This window comes from Nothoprocta perdicaria, unplaced genomic scaffold (assembly GCF_003342845.1).
Source record: "Nothoprocta perdicaria isolate Ctin4 unplaced genomic scaffold, notPer1 scaffold_269, whole genome shotgun sequence".
Classification (NCBI taxonomy): domain Eukaryota; kingdom Metazoa; phylum Chordata; class Aves; order Tinamiformes; family Tinamidae; genus Nothoprocta; species Nothoprocta perdicaria.
Window position 1 is genome coordinate 104,027 of NW_020455498.1, and position 14,515 is coordinate 118,541.

General features: G+C 42.5%; 1 protein-coding gene across 1 annotated transcript in view; it reads right to left on the minus strand.

Annotated features, from left to right (window-relative positions):
• The window catches only part of AOAH (acyloxyacyl hydrolase), a 72,519-nt gene that overhangs the window by 41,146 nt on the left and 16,858 nt on the right, over positions 1 to 14,515 (minus strand). The window contains exons 4-6 of the mRNA XM_026040832.1: positions 14,130 to 14,229; positions 5,583 to 5,642; positions 780 to 850 (exon numbers count right to left, since the gene is read on the minus strand). Of these exons, the coding sequence (XP_025896617.1) occupies positions 780 to 850; positions 5,583 to 5,642; positions 14,130 to 14,229 (231 nt within the window). The remainder of the gene's footprint in view (positions 1 to 779; positions 851 to 5,582; positions 5,643 to 14,129; positions 14,230 to 14,515) is intronic.

Below are 14,515 nucleotides of genomic sequence, written 5' to 3' on the forward strand. Positions count from 1 at the left end.
TTCATGGTAATGAGTAGGAATAGATGGACAAGCTGGTCTGGAGAGTCAAACTAGCCCTCAAATACTGCTGGTTTCTTAGATGTGCCTAACTCTTCCTCTAACCCATTTAGGCCCTACACTGACAAATACTCTTCAAGACTAATAGCCCAGCTGAAGTCCTCAGTCCTTCACAGAACTGTTCACTTAAAGTCAGCACCTACACAAATTGCTTTTCACATCCACCTGCTCCCCCCAGTTTTTCCTCAATATCTTGAGTTTTTCCTTGTGGGTTTCCAAGTGTGACACTTGGGAACTGCCACACAAGTCATGTTCTTTACAAAGTTATGATGCTGCTGCTTACTGTAAACCCAGGGGAAYGCAGCTCTGCATTGAGCCCTGGGCACCACAACTGGGTGAATACATGAAATGCAGAAGTCTCTTGGGGTGGGAAATATCAAGAGGAAAGTCGTTTCCATCTCCATGGCTTCACATCTCTGTGTGTATGGATCAAGGACTCTTCCCTGCAGAAGAGTATATTTGTCCTCCRAGACCTGCTCAAATTATGCAAGTTTTTTTTTTCTGTTTTGAAAAAGAACAGGGATCCCTCCTAGGTATGACTCACTCTTACCTGAGCTCTATGCAGCCTCCTTCTGTACTGCCCCGTGTTTTTAGGAAAGAAATGTGAGAAAACTACAGGAAGCTTTCTTCTTTTAATCTGAGGATAATTTCTGCCTCTCCTTTGACAGAATCAAATGCATCATAGTCTGTTTGTGATTTAGGGCTGAAAATTTTATACGCACTATTTAATCTTCTCGCACAGCTTATCCAGAACGGGAAAAGCACATACATTTGAGAACCCCGCGATGCTTTTCTAGAAAGAAAGCAAAAAAAAAGCAGTCAAGTGCATTAGTTCATAGAGATAGCAAGGCTTGGGATAATGAGTGTCAGTGGAGTCCAAMGCTAAGTCATACACTTGCTGCCTAATAACATCTGAAAACCACAATGACTCCATTAAGGATGTTACATGCCAGAGGATTTAGGCTTGACACAGCAGTCAACTTAAAGATTTCCGCTTAACATGCTACAAACCAATGACTCCTGCTTTCAAAGAGCTATAAAATTAAAAAGGAATGAAGTTCTTATGAAACTGTCTCCCATCATGCACCAAAGTTATTTTTTTCCACCCTTTTAAGACACTGCAATTCTCATGCTTGATAAACAGCATGGTATCTGACACTTAGCTCAGAACTACTGATCACAACATATGTTGTGGCTGCTTTCTGCATGCTCAGGGCAGGAGCGTTGATAAGCCGGAGGTCAGGAACAATCCCAAAGGCAGGATAAATGGGAAGATCCAGCATGGGCATGACGCGCCTTGATTTTTAATTATTTTTTAACGTAGAAATCTCATAGCTGTGTTTTATCTCTACCAGACCTGCAGGCTGTAAAAGACAGCTGCTGCAGGATAAACTCTTTCAGCTTTAACAGACATCAGCCCAAGGCCAAACTACATGAGGAGGTCCCAGGTAACCAGAAAGCTCCAGAAAATAAAGCAGACCTTCCTAACACATCCTCAGGTTACAGAAACATTGCACTACATTGGGGATCAGCTCCATGCATGTGCTGCTAATGTGCTTTCGCTGTAAGGTCGGGTGGTTTGCAAACACTGAGGGCATTCAGGAGGTCTACAAATATTGCAGGTTAGTCAGTGCACAAACTAATTATCTGTATTCACTAAGGTCATATTGAGCACGTAAATATGGAGCAGTTGAGCAGATGGACATTCTCATTCACTTATGCAAAGCAGGATAATTATTTATATTGCTATAGCACCTAGGAGCTCTATTCTTGGACCAGCTCCCTTGTGTTTCACACTTTATATTCATAGGAAAAAAAATTAGGCAGCCCTTTTCCTAATGAGATTACAACCTAAATCTAATAAAAAACAGAAGACAAAGGCTGTACAGGCTGTACCCAGCTCAGGGGAGGACAGCAGAGCACTTGCTGCTCCTGACATGAAGGGCAAGGACCTCAGCACTTTCTAATCACTGCACACAGTTTTGGGATGCGGGGGCATACATTTGTACAGGTAGACAGAGAGAGAGAGGTACAAAGCTGGCTCTTCTGAAAGACCTTTGCAAAAATACRCTTGCCTTCCTGAAAAGGAAAAAGCTGCTTCCCCAACCTCCTCCATGTAAGAGTAATCCTAGCACTGCCTGCAGAAGCAGCAGAAGCTCTTAAAGCTTTCCATCATGTTAAGATTTGTGGCATCTTCTCCTGARCTGCTGGCTTTTCACTTCAGCCTAAGTCACAGTGTGCAAAGCCTTTGAAGTTAAAGCATCCGAAGTCGAAACTGTGCCAGAAAGACAAACTGCAGGGCTTCCATTAAATAAATAAATAAAACCTCTTTTAAAGCCTCTTTTTTTCCCTTCTCCTTTTTTTTTTTTCTGCTTGCAGGCTGCATTTAAAGGCTACTTTTTTTGCTGTAAGTAGGATAAAACCTTTTCTGCTTTTTTTTTCTCATCTTGTCATTTGAAAATAGCTGCAGACCGGAGCTGTCTTAGCATCAAAGTGATAACTGCCTCTGGACCCAACAGACATCAGTCGTGGTGGTTTGGAAAGAAAGGGACCCTGGGGATTTGGGTGCTGAGGGCCAAATACAGCAGGCACCATCCGATAATGACAGAATTACATGTGAGATAGTTGTCCTCATTAAACACTAAAGCCACAACCCTGTTCTGCACGAAGTCATTTTTTCACTGCTCTTGCTCCAAGTTGCCTTTTCTGTGTCTTCCCTGCTCATGAGGAAAGTTAATACTAGAGGTATTCATGATGATTGATAACACATATACTTTATTCATTGCCTATTAGCATTCCGTAATGATGTTTCAGTAATTATTTTAATTAGTTTTCCAAAAAAAGGAAAAGTAATGAGTCCTTAATGCTTGTTGGTGTTTGGTTTAAACCAATTGCTCACAGATGGCTCACTGCTTTTARTGAATGAATGGAAGATATTTAATGGAATTTGGGAGTTGTAGCCATGTGCACCACATCTCTACATCTGTAAACGCTTGTCTTTTTTCCCCCTACATCTAAGACAGCCCCAAGAAAAGACCAGTCCATGTCAATCCCTGGGGAGCTGGGCAGACYTCACGTTTATATTAGCGACAGCTGTAATCCTGCCTCTTTTTATATGCACGGTCACACACAGCCAACACGCAAAGACGGGGACGGTTAACTGGCAAGAACTGCCTGAGAAGGCAAGGAATCCTTTCCACAAACATCCAATGGGCCAAAAGCAACACAAATAACAAATACGGGCAGAGCCAATAGATAAAATCTGCTGTTGTGCACCAACAGCACGTTCCAGCAGCAGCACAAGGCTCACAAGCCACCCTGCAAATGCTTTTGCTCTTCACTAGTCTCGATCCAGAGACCTCCTACCACCCATGGGGCACGTCTAAATCCTTACCCACATGCTCAGTGTCTACGTTTTCTTGCTATACTACCACATGTTGCCTTGCTGAGACATGGGACTTGAATGTAGCGGCATGAAAATGTTGTCTCCTAGGGTATTTCCCTCATGCTTGTTTCCTCCTCACCTATTTTTCTGCATTTGGAATTAAATTAATAGCAACGTGGGTGAAGGCGAAGTTGCAAGAGATGGTTATAGCCATAGAAATGCTATTATTTTTAATTTTCCATCATTAAAATGTGTTTCTGTAAGGGTCACCAGGGTAGTTGTTAAAAAAGACGTTAAGAATAATGGGAGCAGAGTTCCACCGACGCATTCWGCATGTGCTTTAATTTGATTTGACTTTGTAGCATGAAGTTATTTATGTTGGCTGAGAACTACTCTGACTGAACACCAACTGGGAAAATCATAGCCAAGCCCATTAGTTTTTTGCCAGCCCCTCTCAGTCGGCCAGGCTCTGCCACCCAAGGTAGGATGTGCAAAGCTGGATGGGCACGTGCAAGGTAGCTCTCATGGGCAGGCACGCTGCGGGGTTGGACAATGATCTCTAGAGGTCCCTTCCAACCTCAACCATTCTGTGATTTTGTGATTCTGTAAGGAGCTCTGTGTACTCAGAGCCCTGCTGCAATGCTGATCTTTCCCCATTCTTGCACTTGCAGCTGGGCTGCATTTAGCAGAAAGGCCTTACGTGACTCAGTGCAGGCATTAAGGCATGGCATTGTACCCAGAGAAGGGTAAAGGGAGCGGAAATTTAATGCAATTTGAGCAGAAATCTCAAGCCATCAGTAGCACTGGGCTGAATAGCAAGGCAAATGAATAARACCCCGCTGCTCTGCTGTTCTGCAGGAGCCAAGCCCCATCTCCCCCCCACGCCGCTTATTTCCCTGACGTTCCAGTTTGGCAATTGCCCAAAGGCTAATTAGGAACCTTAATTTTCACTTCTGTGAGTAGCATCACAGTGAGAATTCAGGAAGAAGCAATAACAATAATTTCTTCACAAACAGCAAAAACATTTGCTGTGCATTAAGCGCCTAAAGACAACTGGAAGCACACTCAATGGCTGAGCTGACTCATATAAGGGAACCCAGCAGAATAAAAGCTGGGAAAAGAAGGGTTTCTCTCTCTGCTACTGATTAAAATGAGTTATAAATCTGAAAACTGAGGGAGTTGGAAAATTTTGCATCTCAAGCTTGGAAGAAAAGGCAACCCCTTACAATGGGAAAATGTGCAGAATTTACATTCAGGTCATTGCTTGAATTTCAGACTACCCTAAATTGCAGTCACCAAGCTCAGAGGAAGTGATGTGGTCCAGAGGCTCCCTCCSAGGAAGCCACAGGCACAAGGCAGGGATGAAAAAGGACAAGGAAGAGGCATGAAACAAGGAGACACAAGATTCAGCTGCCCTAGACATTTCAAGAAGTCTGGAGAAAGGAAATTGGTCCACAGTAAGGATGTGCAAGAAAGTCATGATTTTGTAAAACATCTCAGCCATTATTATTGACAAAATATCAATCTGCAGATAGTTTTGGAGCAGAGACTCTTCCTTTTTTTTTTTAACTTCAATGAAGTTGCTCAAATACTGCAAAGTCAATGGTTCAATGTTGCCATTTTGCACATGTGAGTAGGTTTGAAGTCATAATCTGCCTCTCACCAAAGTATACTTCACCAAAGCATTTACTGTCACTACTCCTGACCATTTTCCATCTTTAATTTTCTTCCCCAAAGCTGGAGTTGTTGATGCTTGCATTCCATACTAAGGCTAGCTGTGCTATCAAAGGAGAGCATGACTAGTACAAGCAAATGTCCCAGTGTGGAGCTGCATTATGCAGCCAATGGACCATATCTTTGGCTGATATAAACTTGGACAAAGTTTCTATCTTGGATGGGCCTCGACAGTTATCCCTATGCTACAATCTGTGTGTATTTATCATGAGTATTTTTACATTCCATATTTATTCTCTTCTTCTCAGCAGGTCCTATACTGGAGTGAGTCAGTGTTAAAGTTTATGAGTAGATCAGGTGGATTTACAGTTAGTTGAAGTGAACTTCCTCATTCCTGATAAAATGTGAGCATTCCTGGTAAAATGCAATTACAGTTTAAAACATCTCAGTGTCAGTGATATCTTACCAGGTCCTTGGAAGTCTTCATAATCCTTTTTGCTTTCCTTATTGCAGTACTTAATCCCATCTAGGAAAGCAAGACAAGAAAACAAACAAACAAACAGATCAGCTTTACAGTATCCTGTCATTTTTGTCTCCTCATTTTCTACCTTTTCTAACCAGCCACATAAAAAAAGATATATTGGTCCAGAAATTCATCATCAGTTACCTTTTATTGGACTATCAATCAGTTATCCTATCACTGTTTATGAAACCATACTTGCAACAGTTCATTTATTTTGCTCAAGGGCATCATTTATTTCCTAAGGGAAAGTCCAGATTAGTTTAAGAGTTGAGATTCATATCCTGACTATGCTCTAAGACTTGCAGATGGCAAGCTTCTCGAGCAACTCCCACCAAAGAACAGCTAAGTCGCTGTGGCAGGATACAGAGGAAACATTTAGTTTGGAAACAAATAGGATTTATACTTTGCTGAGGTTCGTTTCAACAGCTGTCRTGTGGGAAGATTCAAAAGAGGAAATATATTTCAGAAGGCAAATCTCCGGCTTAGGAATGAGTTAGGAACGAGTTAAGCCTAGGATGTAGGAAGTTTAATTTGTTATTCTGGAAATATCCATCTTGTAGGGTATGTTCTTGCTGACTGCGACAAAACTGTTTTTCTGTTGAATCATATAAGCTTGTGCTGAAGGAGAATTTGGGGATTGTTTCAAACTGAGGGTAAGAATACTTAAATAGAAAAGAAGGCTGGGAGAACCATTGCAAAGAGGGCTAGAAAAGACCTTGGCAARACATCCTTATCTAGAGGAGAAATTGGCTATCATAATGCCATTGATTACAAAGAAGTCAACTACCATTGCTACCTTAGTAAGTCCTCAAAGCCYGTCTCTAACGCTTTGATCCCCAATAGTAAAAGGGAAATTTTACTCAATGGCCACCTCTCCTTCTGGGCTCAGCTGAGATGCTGTTGGCCTGCCCTGTGGCTGGAGGAAGATGRCGGTGCCATGTGTTGTGTGTCAGGACTGAGGTCAAGGTGTTACCTGCAGGTGACATTTGCACCTGCAGACCTCTTTAATGCAAACTTTGGCCTTCCTCTGGTTGTGTATATGAGATCTAGACTGGAGGAAACGTAGTTGTGGAGATCCAATGCACAGGAAAATATTTGCTTTCARACATCAGCACTTGCCTAAGACCAGCTGCTGCTTCCTTCTCAGTTTGGAACAATATTCTTCCATCTCAGTGTTGGTAAATCCCAGATGTTGCTCTGCTTTTGTTGTGCCACCTTTGAAAACAGTCATACCTATGTCCTGCCCTCCACCTGTCCCCTGAGCATTTGCTATGGAAAAGGCTAAAAATGCTGCCCACTTGCCCTCTTTCAGAAGAAATAACTGCGTCCGTCTTGTAGGCTACGAAGCTTGCTAAAAATCCATTACTGCTGAAAATATTTTGGATGGAAAGAAAAATCATACCAGCCTATCACTAACCCATTAGCACTTTGCTGCTAATCAAAATGGTCGGTTGGGACAAACTGTTCTGTCTGCCAATAACCCGCTAGCAGTCCCTCCTACAACCCAGCACAAAAACATCACAGCAAGCTTTATTTCTACCAGGTCTGAAGGCTCCGAGGTAAAGTTCAGTGCAAGTTTATATTTATCTGGCTGGAGTTACAGCAATGCAATGTGGGGAAAAAGTGTGCTTTGCCAAACGGCAGATTTAAAGCATTAAAAAAAAAAAAAAAAAGCAAAAAACAAAAATATTCCTTGAGTGATAGCACCTTATTGAATGGCGAGCATGCCAGCTTGGAATATTAAAGCAGCATATATTTGCATTTCAAGCAAGCATTATCAACATTTTTCTTTTTCTGGGGATAAAATTTAGCATGTCACTATAATTGATTTAGGCAGTGATCAAAGCAAATTAATTAACTGGGAAATTTAAGGGTCAAAAATTAACAGTGAACAATATAAAAGGATGAGGAAGAATAAAAATAAGTATTTAAGAACAAGTAAAGAATATAGATTTRATACAGTTTTTCTTTTTTTTTTTTTTAATATTGAGCCTCACTCTGCCTACAGTCTTTATAAAAATCTGGATATGTCACAAAGAGATGAAAGATGCCAGTAAGAAGCCAAGATAATGTTTCCTAGTTTCTTCCCTCTGGGCAAATTCTGTCCCCAAAAACAAACATCCATCTTGCATTTGCAACAGTTATGTTGTGTGTATGTTATCAGCCGCTGTCATTTCTGTAATAAAATAGCTGGAGACTCAGAGAAGGAAAATAGCTTAAAATTGAGCAAGATGCACCAAAAAAAAAAAAAAAAAAAAAAAAAAAAAAAAAAGGAAAAAATCCAGTGGAGTAAGATTCATCAATCCTTTCCTTCTGTACAGGAGAATTGCTTTCAGAAGCAATGCCCATTTCAGGCAGCTCTGGCATATTACACACAGACATGAAATAAGAATGGAATGGCCAAGTTGCCTTTGTGAGTAGAAAATTTTGGAGTCTCCCTGAAATGCTAAGGAGAAGGTTTCCTCCCCTCTCCTGGCTGTGTAGAAGCTGCTTCAGGAAGGAAGAACYAGAGGAGATAACCAAGACCCACTGTTTTAATGGGTTTTCATATGTAGTTGCTGTCAGGGTTTTGAGGGTGTTACTGAGAGTCACACGGCCCATACGACTTCTCTTGTTGCCACTCAGCTATAGAGTAACCTCCACTCCTTCCCAGCACCTTAAGAGCAACCTAGACCTGTGGCCACCCTGGAGCTTTTGGTTGCCTGGTCCTTGGGTGCTGGGGACACCAAGCCGGGCTGCTCTTGGCAGGATGTGCCCACTGCACCTGCTTGCTGTTTTGAACGCTGTCTGAGAGCCTATGCATTACCAGTAATGATTTTTTTTTAATAGGTTACATTTCTCATTATGAACAAACAAACGAACAAGCTTTAATTGCCTCTCATTAATCACTCCTGTTAGCCAGCGCTCTCCCAGGAGAGCGGATGTGTATAACACACACCAGTAGTTTCTCTTCTGTCTTCTTCCACTATCCATTCATCGAGGACATGCATACCGAGTACCAAAATGCTACACAGCTTGTTAAGCAGCACTAGCAAAAAGGGATTTGTCCTACAACTCACCCCTTTTATCTGTCAGAAGCTCTGAGGGACATCACTAAGATTATTGATGGGACAGCCAAAGCAAATGAGATGTACTCTGGGCTCAAAATATAGAACTTCCTGCAAGCACAGATCTAAAACACTCCAAGATTGGCTCAGGCCTTAGCTCCCAGGGAAACTTCCCTGACTTCAGGTAATTTTTGCCTATCTACTGTATGAGGATCCTGTGTGTTCTGGATGAAATATCCTGACCTGCTATTTCTTGTTGATCTTGGCAAAAAGAAAGCTGGCCCCGTATCCATGAGTAATACTTCCCTCACATATCCTTCTGCCTACTATCCTCCTCCATGCCTCTTGCCACATGCAGGGCACACAGGTATCAGTTATGAGACTGTGTTCTGTGAGGGCCATCCCGTTTACAAATGACAGGGTTCATTTAAGCAGAGGATCACATAGATGATGAACCAATATTTCCTTCAGGTTTATTTGAGGCCTGTGTCTTTTTTATATAGCTTGTATAAACTGTTTCTTCATAGTGCAATTCTGACTCGAGTAGAAGCATCTCATGTTTTAGTAGATTTTACCTATTTCCAAAACCGAAAGGCTTAATGGAGGTGGCAGGGGGAAAATTTTTCTTCCCAGGACTTCCTAGGATGCTACATCCTAGCTGCTTTGCCATCACAAAACAAGAATTTGGAGCCATGACATACATAAGATGCTGATTGGCTGAAGATCTAATCTCATCAGGAGTGCAGAAGTACTCCTACCCCAAAGTCTGGGCGTCGGACTCATCTCCCACTAAACAGTTCACATTTCCACAAAAAACAATAATAAAAAAAAAAAAGAACAAAAGAAAATAAATAGTAGGAGTGTGTTTATGAAACCTAAACTGCTTGCTTCTTCCAAACAGATCCTACTGGCTTTTATCTTGACAAGGCTTGAAGTCTAGCTGAGAACTGACAGATCCTGAGCTAGACACTGGTTGCTCAGACAGCCTGGATGGCTGAGACGATACATCCACAGTTAGTCTGGCAGACTGGAGGAGCTGCAGACRCTTCTTTATACATTAACTTCATATCACTCTCACTGTGACCTGGCTGTTTCCATGCATTTCCTTTCTTTAACTATGCTTTGCAAAATGCCAGTTGCCTATCAGCAAGGCAATGGGCTCCTAAGGTGCAGGTTCAAATGGGAAGTATGCCTTAATTTTAATGCCCAGTTCCCAAACAAGAAAACTTCTATTAACTCCACTGAAATTTGATTTCTAGCATAAATAAAGCTTTTGGACAATTCACATCATCCAGAGAAGCTGCAAGTTCCAACCACAACACCCAATATCAAAACTGCAAGGCCAGACTTTCTCCAAAGTGTGCAGTGCATGAGAAAGGGGATTTTTATTTTTACAAAGCCAGTGAGTATGAGCACTTCTGCCAATGAAGATTTTGTTGGTAAAAGAGCATACCAAAGGGCACACGACATCAACATGCATCATTCTGTCTTTGCTGATATGAGATGCCTCTATATAGTCAGTTTAGACCTACCAGCAACACCTTACTACTGGAGATGTGGCTAAAGTCTGTAACCACAAGGTCTCTGATAACTTGAAGCAGACAGTGTCGCAGCTCTCATACTAAAGGCACGAACACCCTGTACTTTGCAGGAAACATGCAGCAGATGAGCCTACAAATGCACATGTGTTTGCCCTTCTTTCAGTTCAAAGACAACTGCAAAGAGGCCATGGAGTGTGGAGCCCATGTGTCCCCATCAAAGAGATGGAGTGGGCCAGGCCCATGACCTGCCCAAGCTTCCTATAGGTCTCTGCATGCCAGAAAAGCAGATATGGTGCCCACCTGAGGAAGGGGCCCACTCTTGGTGGAGACCAGGCACATTTTATGCTTGCCTTGGGTCAACACACCCAGGGAATGCACCAGTTAGGCCACCCTTAGCTGAGAGCATTTCACTCCCTGCGAAAAGAGCAGTATTTTTAATTCATAATTGCAGGCAAGTCTCCCACAATAATCACAGAGCACTAATGGCTCCAGGCAGGTTGGCAAAAATTAATTTGTGCTAATCTGTCAGAGACGAGGGAAGTATGTTATATAATTCATGTATCATTTACTTGGTTTACAATATCTCTATTATGTAGATAGTTTRCTAGTCCTCTGAAAGTAACTCTCATCTCCTTGAAAGACGGGACTTTACTAGAGGAACAACATAAAAGCAGAAAAAAAATTAACTATTTACTGAAAAAGGTATCTATAAGTTGATTTTTACCTTGTTAAAGAAAATTAAAACCAGAATATTCTGCTGCTTTATAAAGATGACTAACTCCACATTTATTGTACTCACTTCATCAGTACAAATATGGTACTAATTCTGGGAAAATGTTCATTCAAAAACCTAAATGAATAAACGATGTACCTGAAAATCAATAGAGTTGAACAAAACAGCCATTAGTATTAAAGTCTTGTTCAAACACTTGGCAGGGGACTGAGCCAACATTTGTAGGCTCATATAACTGAAGTGATCAATCAAATTACAAACCAAAGAAGCAAATGTGAGGTAAACTGAATTGTATGCTTCTCTGTCTCTGACTGTATATTAATTTCTTCACCCATATTTCATCTTTACTCAGTCTGACTTGTCACAGAGTTACTGTCAACAATTTATCAACCACTTGAGCATGAATATAAACAGCGCTCCATTCCTCCCCTGACACTTTCTTGGGGCACCAGAAGTGCTAAAAATGGAAGGTAAGCTTTAGGTACAAGAAATCGTTTTGTTGTCCTGTCTCCCCTACTCCTGGTGAGAGGCAAATAAAATTTGACAAAAAGTAGGATGTGAATGTCACTTGGGAGAGAGACTATCATCTGAGCCATGCACTAACACGCATGCCAGTCCAAATTTTGCTAAAAACAAAACAAATCAAACATTTGCAGTCAATTTCCTTAAAGAAAGCATAGTCAATGGGGTTGCAGCTGAAGGTAAAAGGTGCCAGCAGCTGTGTCCCACATCTGCTCTAAGAGATGGGAAACGTGACCCAGAGATTTGATGGCAACCATATCACAGATGGCTTGCACACTCCTGGGAAAGCCTACAGGTCTTTGCCTTCTTCTCCACCTTGTGGACTCCTTATTAAAAAGAGAGACCCCACTGCCCTTGACAGGGCCTCTGCAGCTGCTACGAGGAAGCTCTTTGAAGTGTCAGAGAGGAAAAATCATGCAATGACAAGGACAGAACGTGACAGACTAGCAAATGTTTGTGTAATGAGCAAAGATCTAGAGATAATTAAAGGAGGGATTGCAGCAGGGCAGGTCTGATGCAGCCTGGGGAAAAGTGGATGGAGTGTTTACAAGTGGTGTTCCCCAGGGGTCAGTGTTAGGGTCAGCCCTCTTTAATATCTTTTTTGATGATCTGGAAGAGGGATTAAGTGCACCCTCAGCAAATGTGCAGACAACACCAAGCTGGGAGGAAGAGTAGTTCTGCTTGAAGATAGAAAGGCTCTACAGAGGAATCTGGACAGGCTGAATCAGAGCACTGGCACAGGCTGCCCAGAAAGTTTGTGAAGTCTCCTTCTCTGGAGATCTTCCAAACCCACCTGAATGCGACCTTGTGCCTCTGCCCTAGGTGTCCCTGCTTGAGCAGGAGGGTTGGACTAGCTGATCTCTAGAGGTCCCTTCCAACCTCAACCATTCTGTGATTCTGTGGATCGATGGGCTGAGACCATCCATATGAGGTTCAACAAGGCCAAGTGCTGGGGCTTGTATGACTTCAGTCACAACAACCCCATGCAAYGCTACAGGCTTGGGGCAGAGAGAGTTGGAGAGTTGCGTGGAAGAAAAGGATCTGGGGATGTGGGTTGACAGCCAGCTAAACATGAGCCAGCAGTGCCCAAGGCGCCAAGAGCACCAGTGGCCTCCTGGCTGCTATCAGGAACAGGGTAGCCAGTAGGAGCAGGGCAGTGATCGTCCCCCTGTACTTGGTGATGATGAGGCTCCACCTCAAATACTGTGTTTAGTTCGAGGCCCCTCACTGCAAGAAGGACATTGAGGCACCGGAGTGTCCAGAGAAGGGCAAGGGAGCTGCTGAAGGGGCTGGAGCACAGACCTTATGAGGAGCGGCTGAGGGAGCTGGGGTTATTTAATCTAGAGAAGAGGAGACTCAAGGGAGACCTCATCCCTCTCTACAACTACCTGAAAGGAGGTTGTAGGGAGGTGAGGGGGTGGTCTCTTCTTGAGAATAACTACAGATAGAACAAGAGGAAATGGCCTCAAGTTGCACCAGGGGAGGTTCAGGTGAGACATTAGGCAGAATTTCTACACATAAAGAGGGGTGAAGCATTGGAAGAGGCTGGCCAAGGAAGTGATGGAGTGACTATCCCATCCCTGGCAGCGTTCAAGAAACGTGTAGATGAAGTGCTTAGGCACATGGCTGCCATTCTTGGAAATCAGTTATTTTTTTAGGTGTTCAGATCCTGGAGAACTAAATCCAACCTGGACATGAATCAAAGCTCACTAAAGCCAATAACAAGGCTGTTTTTAATGGATGTTGGGTGAGGCCTTGTTTAAAACATTTTGTGGAAATCTTTACAATCTTTAGATGAAGTCAAAGGGGACTTCATTTATATGCAAAAGAAAGATTTTCAGAAATAGCTGCTTAAATGAATATTCAGTTTTTGAAATTACCAAACAACCACTTTCTCGCTGTTTTCAGTGCAAATTGGGCTGCACAATGACTGAAAAAAAATCAAACCACCTCTGTTTAAACATCTATGCCCAGATGCAAGCGTTAGAGAGTCAAGTAGCTCTGACATGCAGTCTAGTTACCATGGCATAGTAAGTCACTGTATATCATAAGAGCTGTGGTAACTGCATATGTAAATACTTCCAGCCTCTGGCAAAAGGTTATGCAAGTTAGCTTAAGCCTCTTTCATTGCAGACTGTGCTAAATCAAATAACTTTGCATTTGCAGAGGGTAACTAGGGCCTACGCAGGCTGTCATAGCAGATCAGGCAACGAGAGGATGACTTGCTATGTCACAGTAATGTGATAGCATAGATGAACCTCAGCTGAATACCTGCTTGGGTCTTATTGTACTGCTTTGCCAGTAAAATCTAGAAAAAAATGTGTCTTTTTTTCTCCTACTCTTCTCTGGCCTACACTACTTTTCTTAGACTCAGGTACAAGAGAATGTTTCCCTGCAATTCCCCCTCTTTGATAAGCATGCTTATGAGAACCTGCAGAGCAGGATCATGTGTAGCCATGGAAGCAAACAAAATGTACTATACAGTTAACATCCATACAGACGTTACTGAATGCATCCCCACTTGAAATGGCAACATTTGTTTCCCCACATGAAGCACCTACATTGAAAGCCTCTCTGCGCTCTACTGCTCTAGCTTAAAAGACCTTCCACGGCCTGCCATTTTGAAAAACATCTAAAAGAAACTCACCTGAGGAGGAGGGTAGAGATGACAAAGTGGTTGTCCGGGATCCTGTTTACACAGCTTCAAGGAATGGCACACCACATCAGCATTCATTTCCCTGTCTATGCTGAAGGAAATGGTGTGAGAACAAAGACTATTATGTTCTTCTGGATGCTTGAAGGTACAAGCTATTTCCATGGGAAGGTAAATCTCCACCGTGCTATACAATAGTCCTGGCTCACTTCACTGTGGCCTGTAATCGCTGCTCAGTGTAGTGTTGGATCTTAATGATTTTCTGCCATGGCATCCTACTCAGCATTTAAAATCGGATCCCAGGATGATGAAAAAGCACTGTGCTTTACAGGCAGCACCCGAGTCAAATACATTATGACTGTTCTGTTTTTTAATCAATC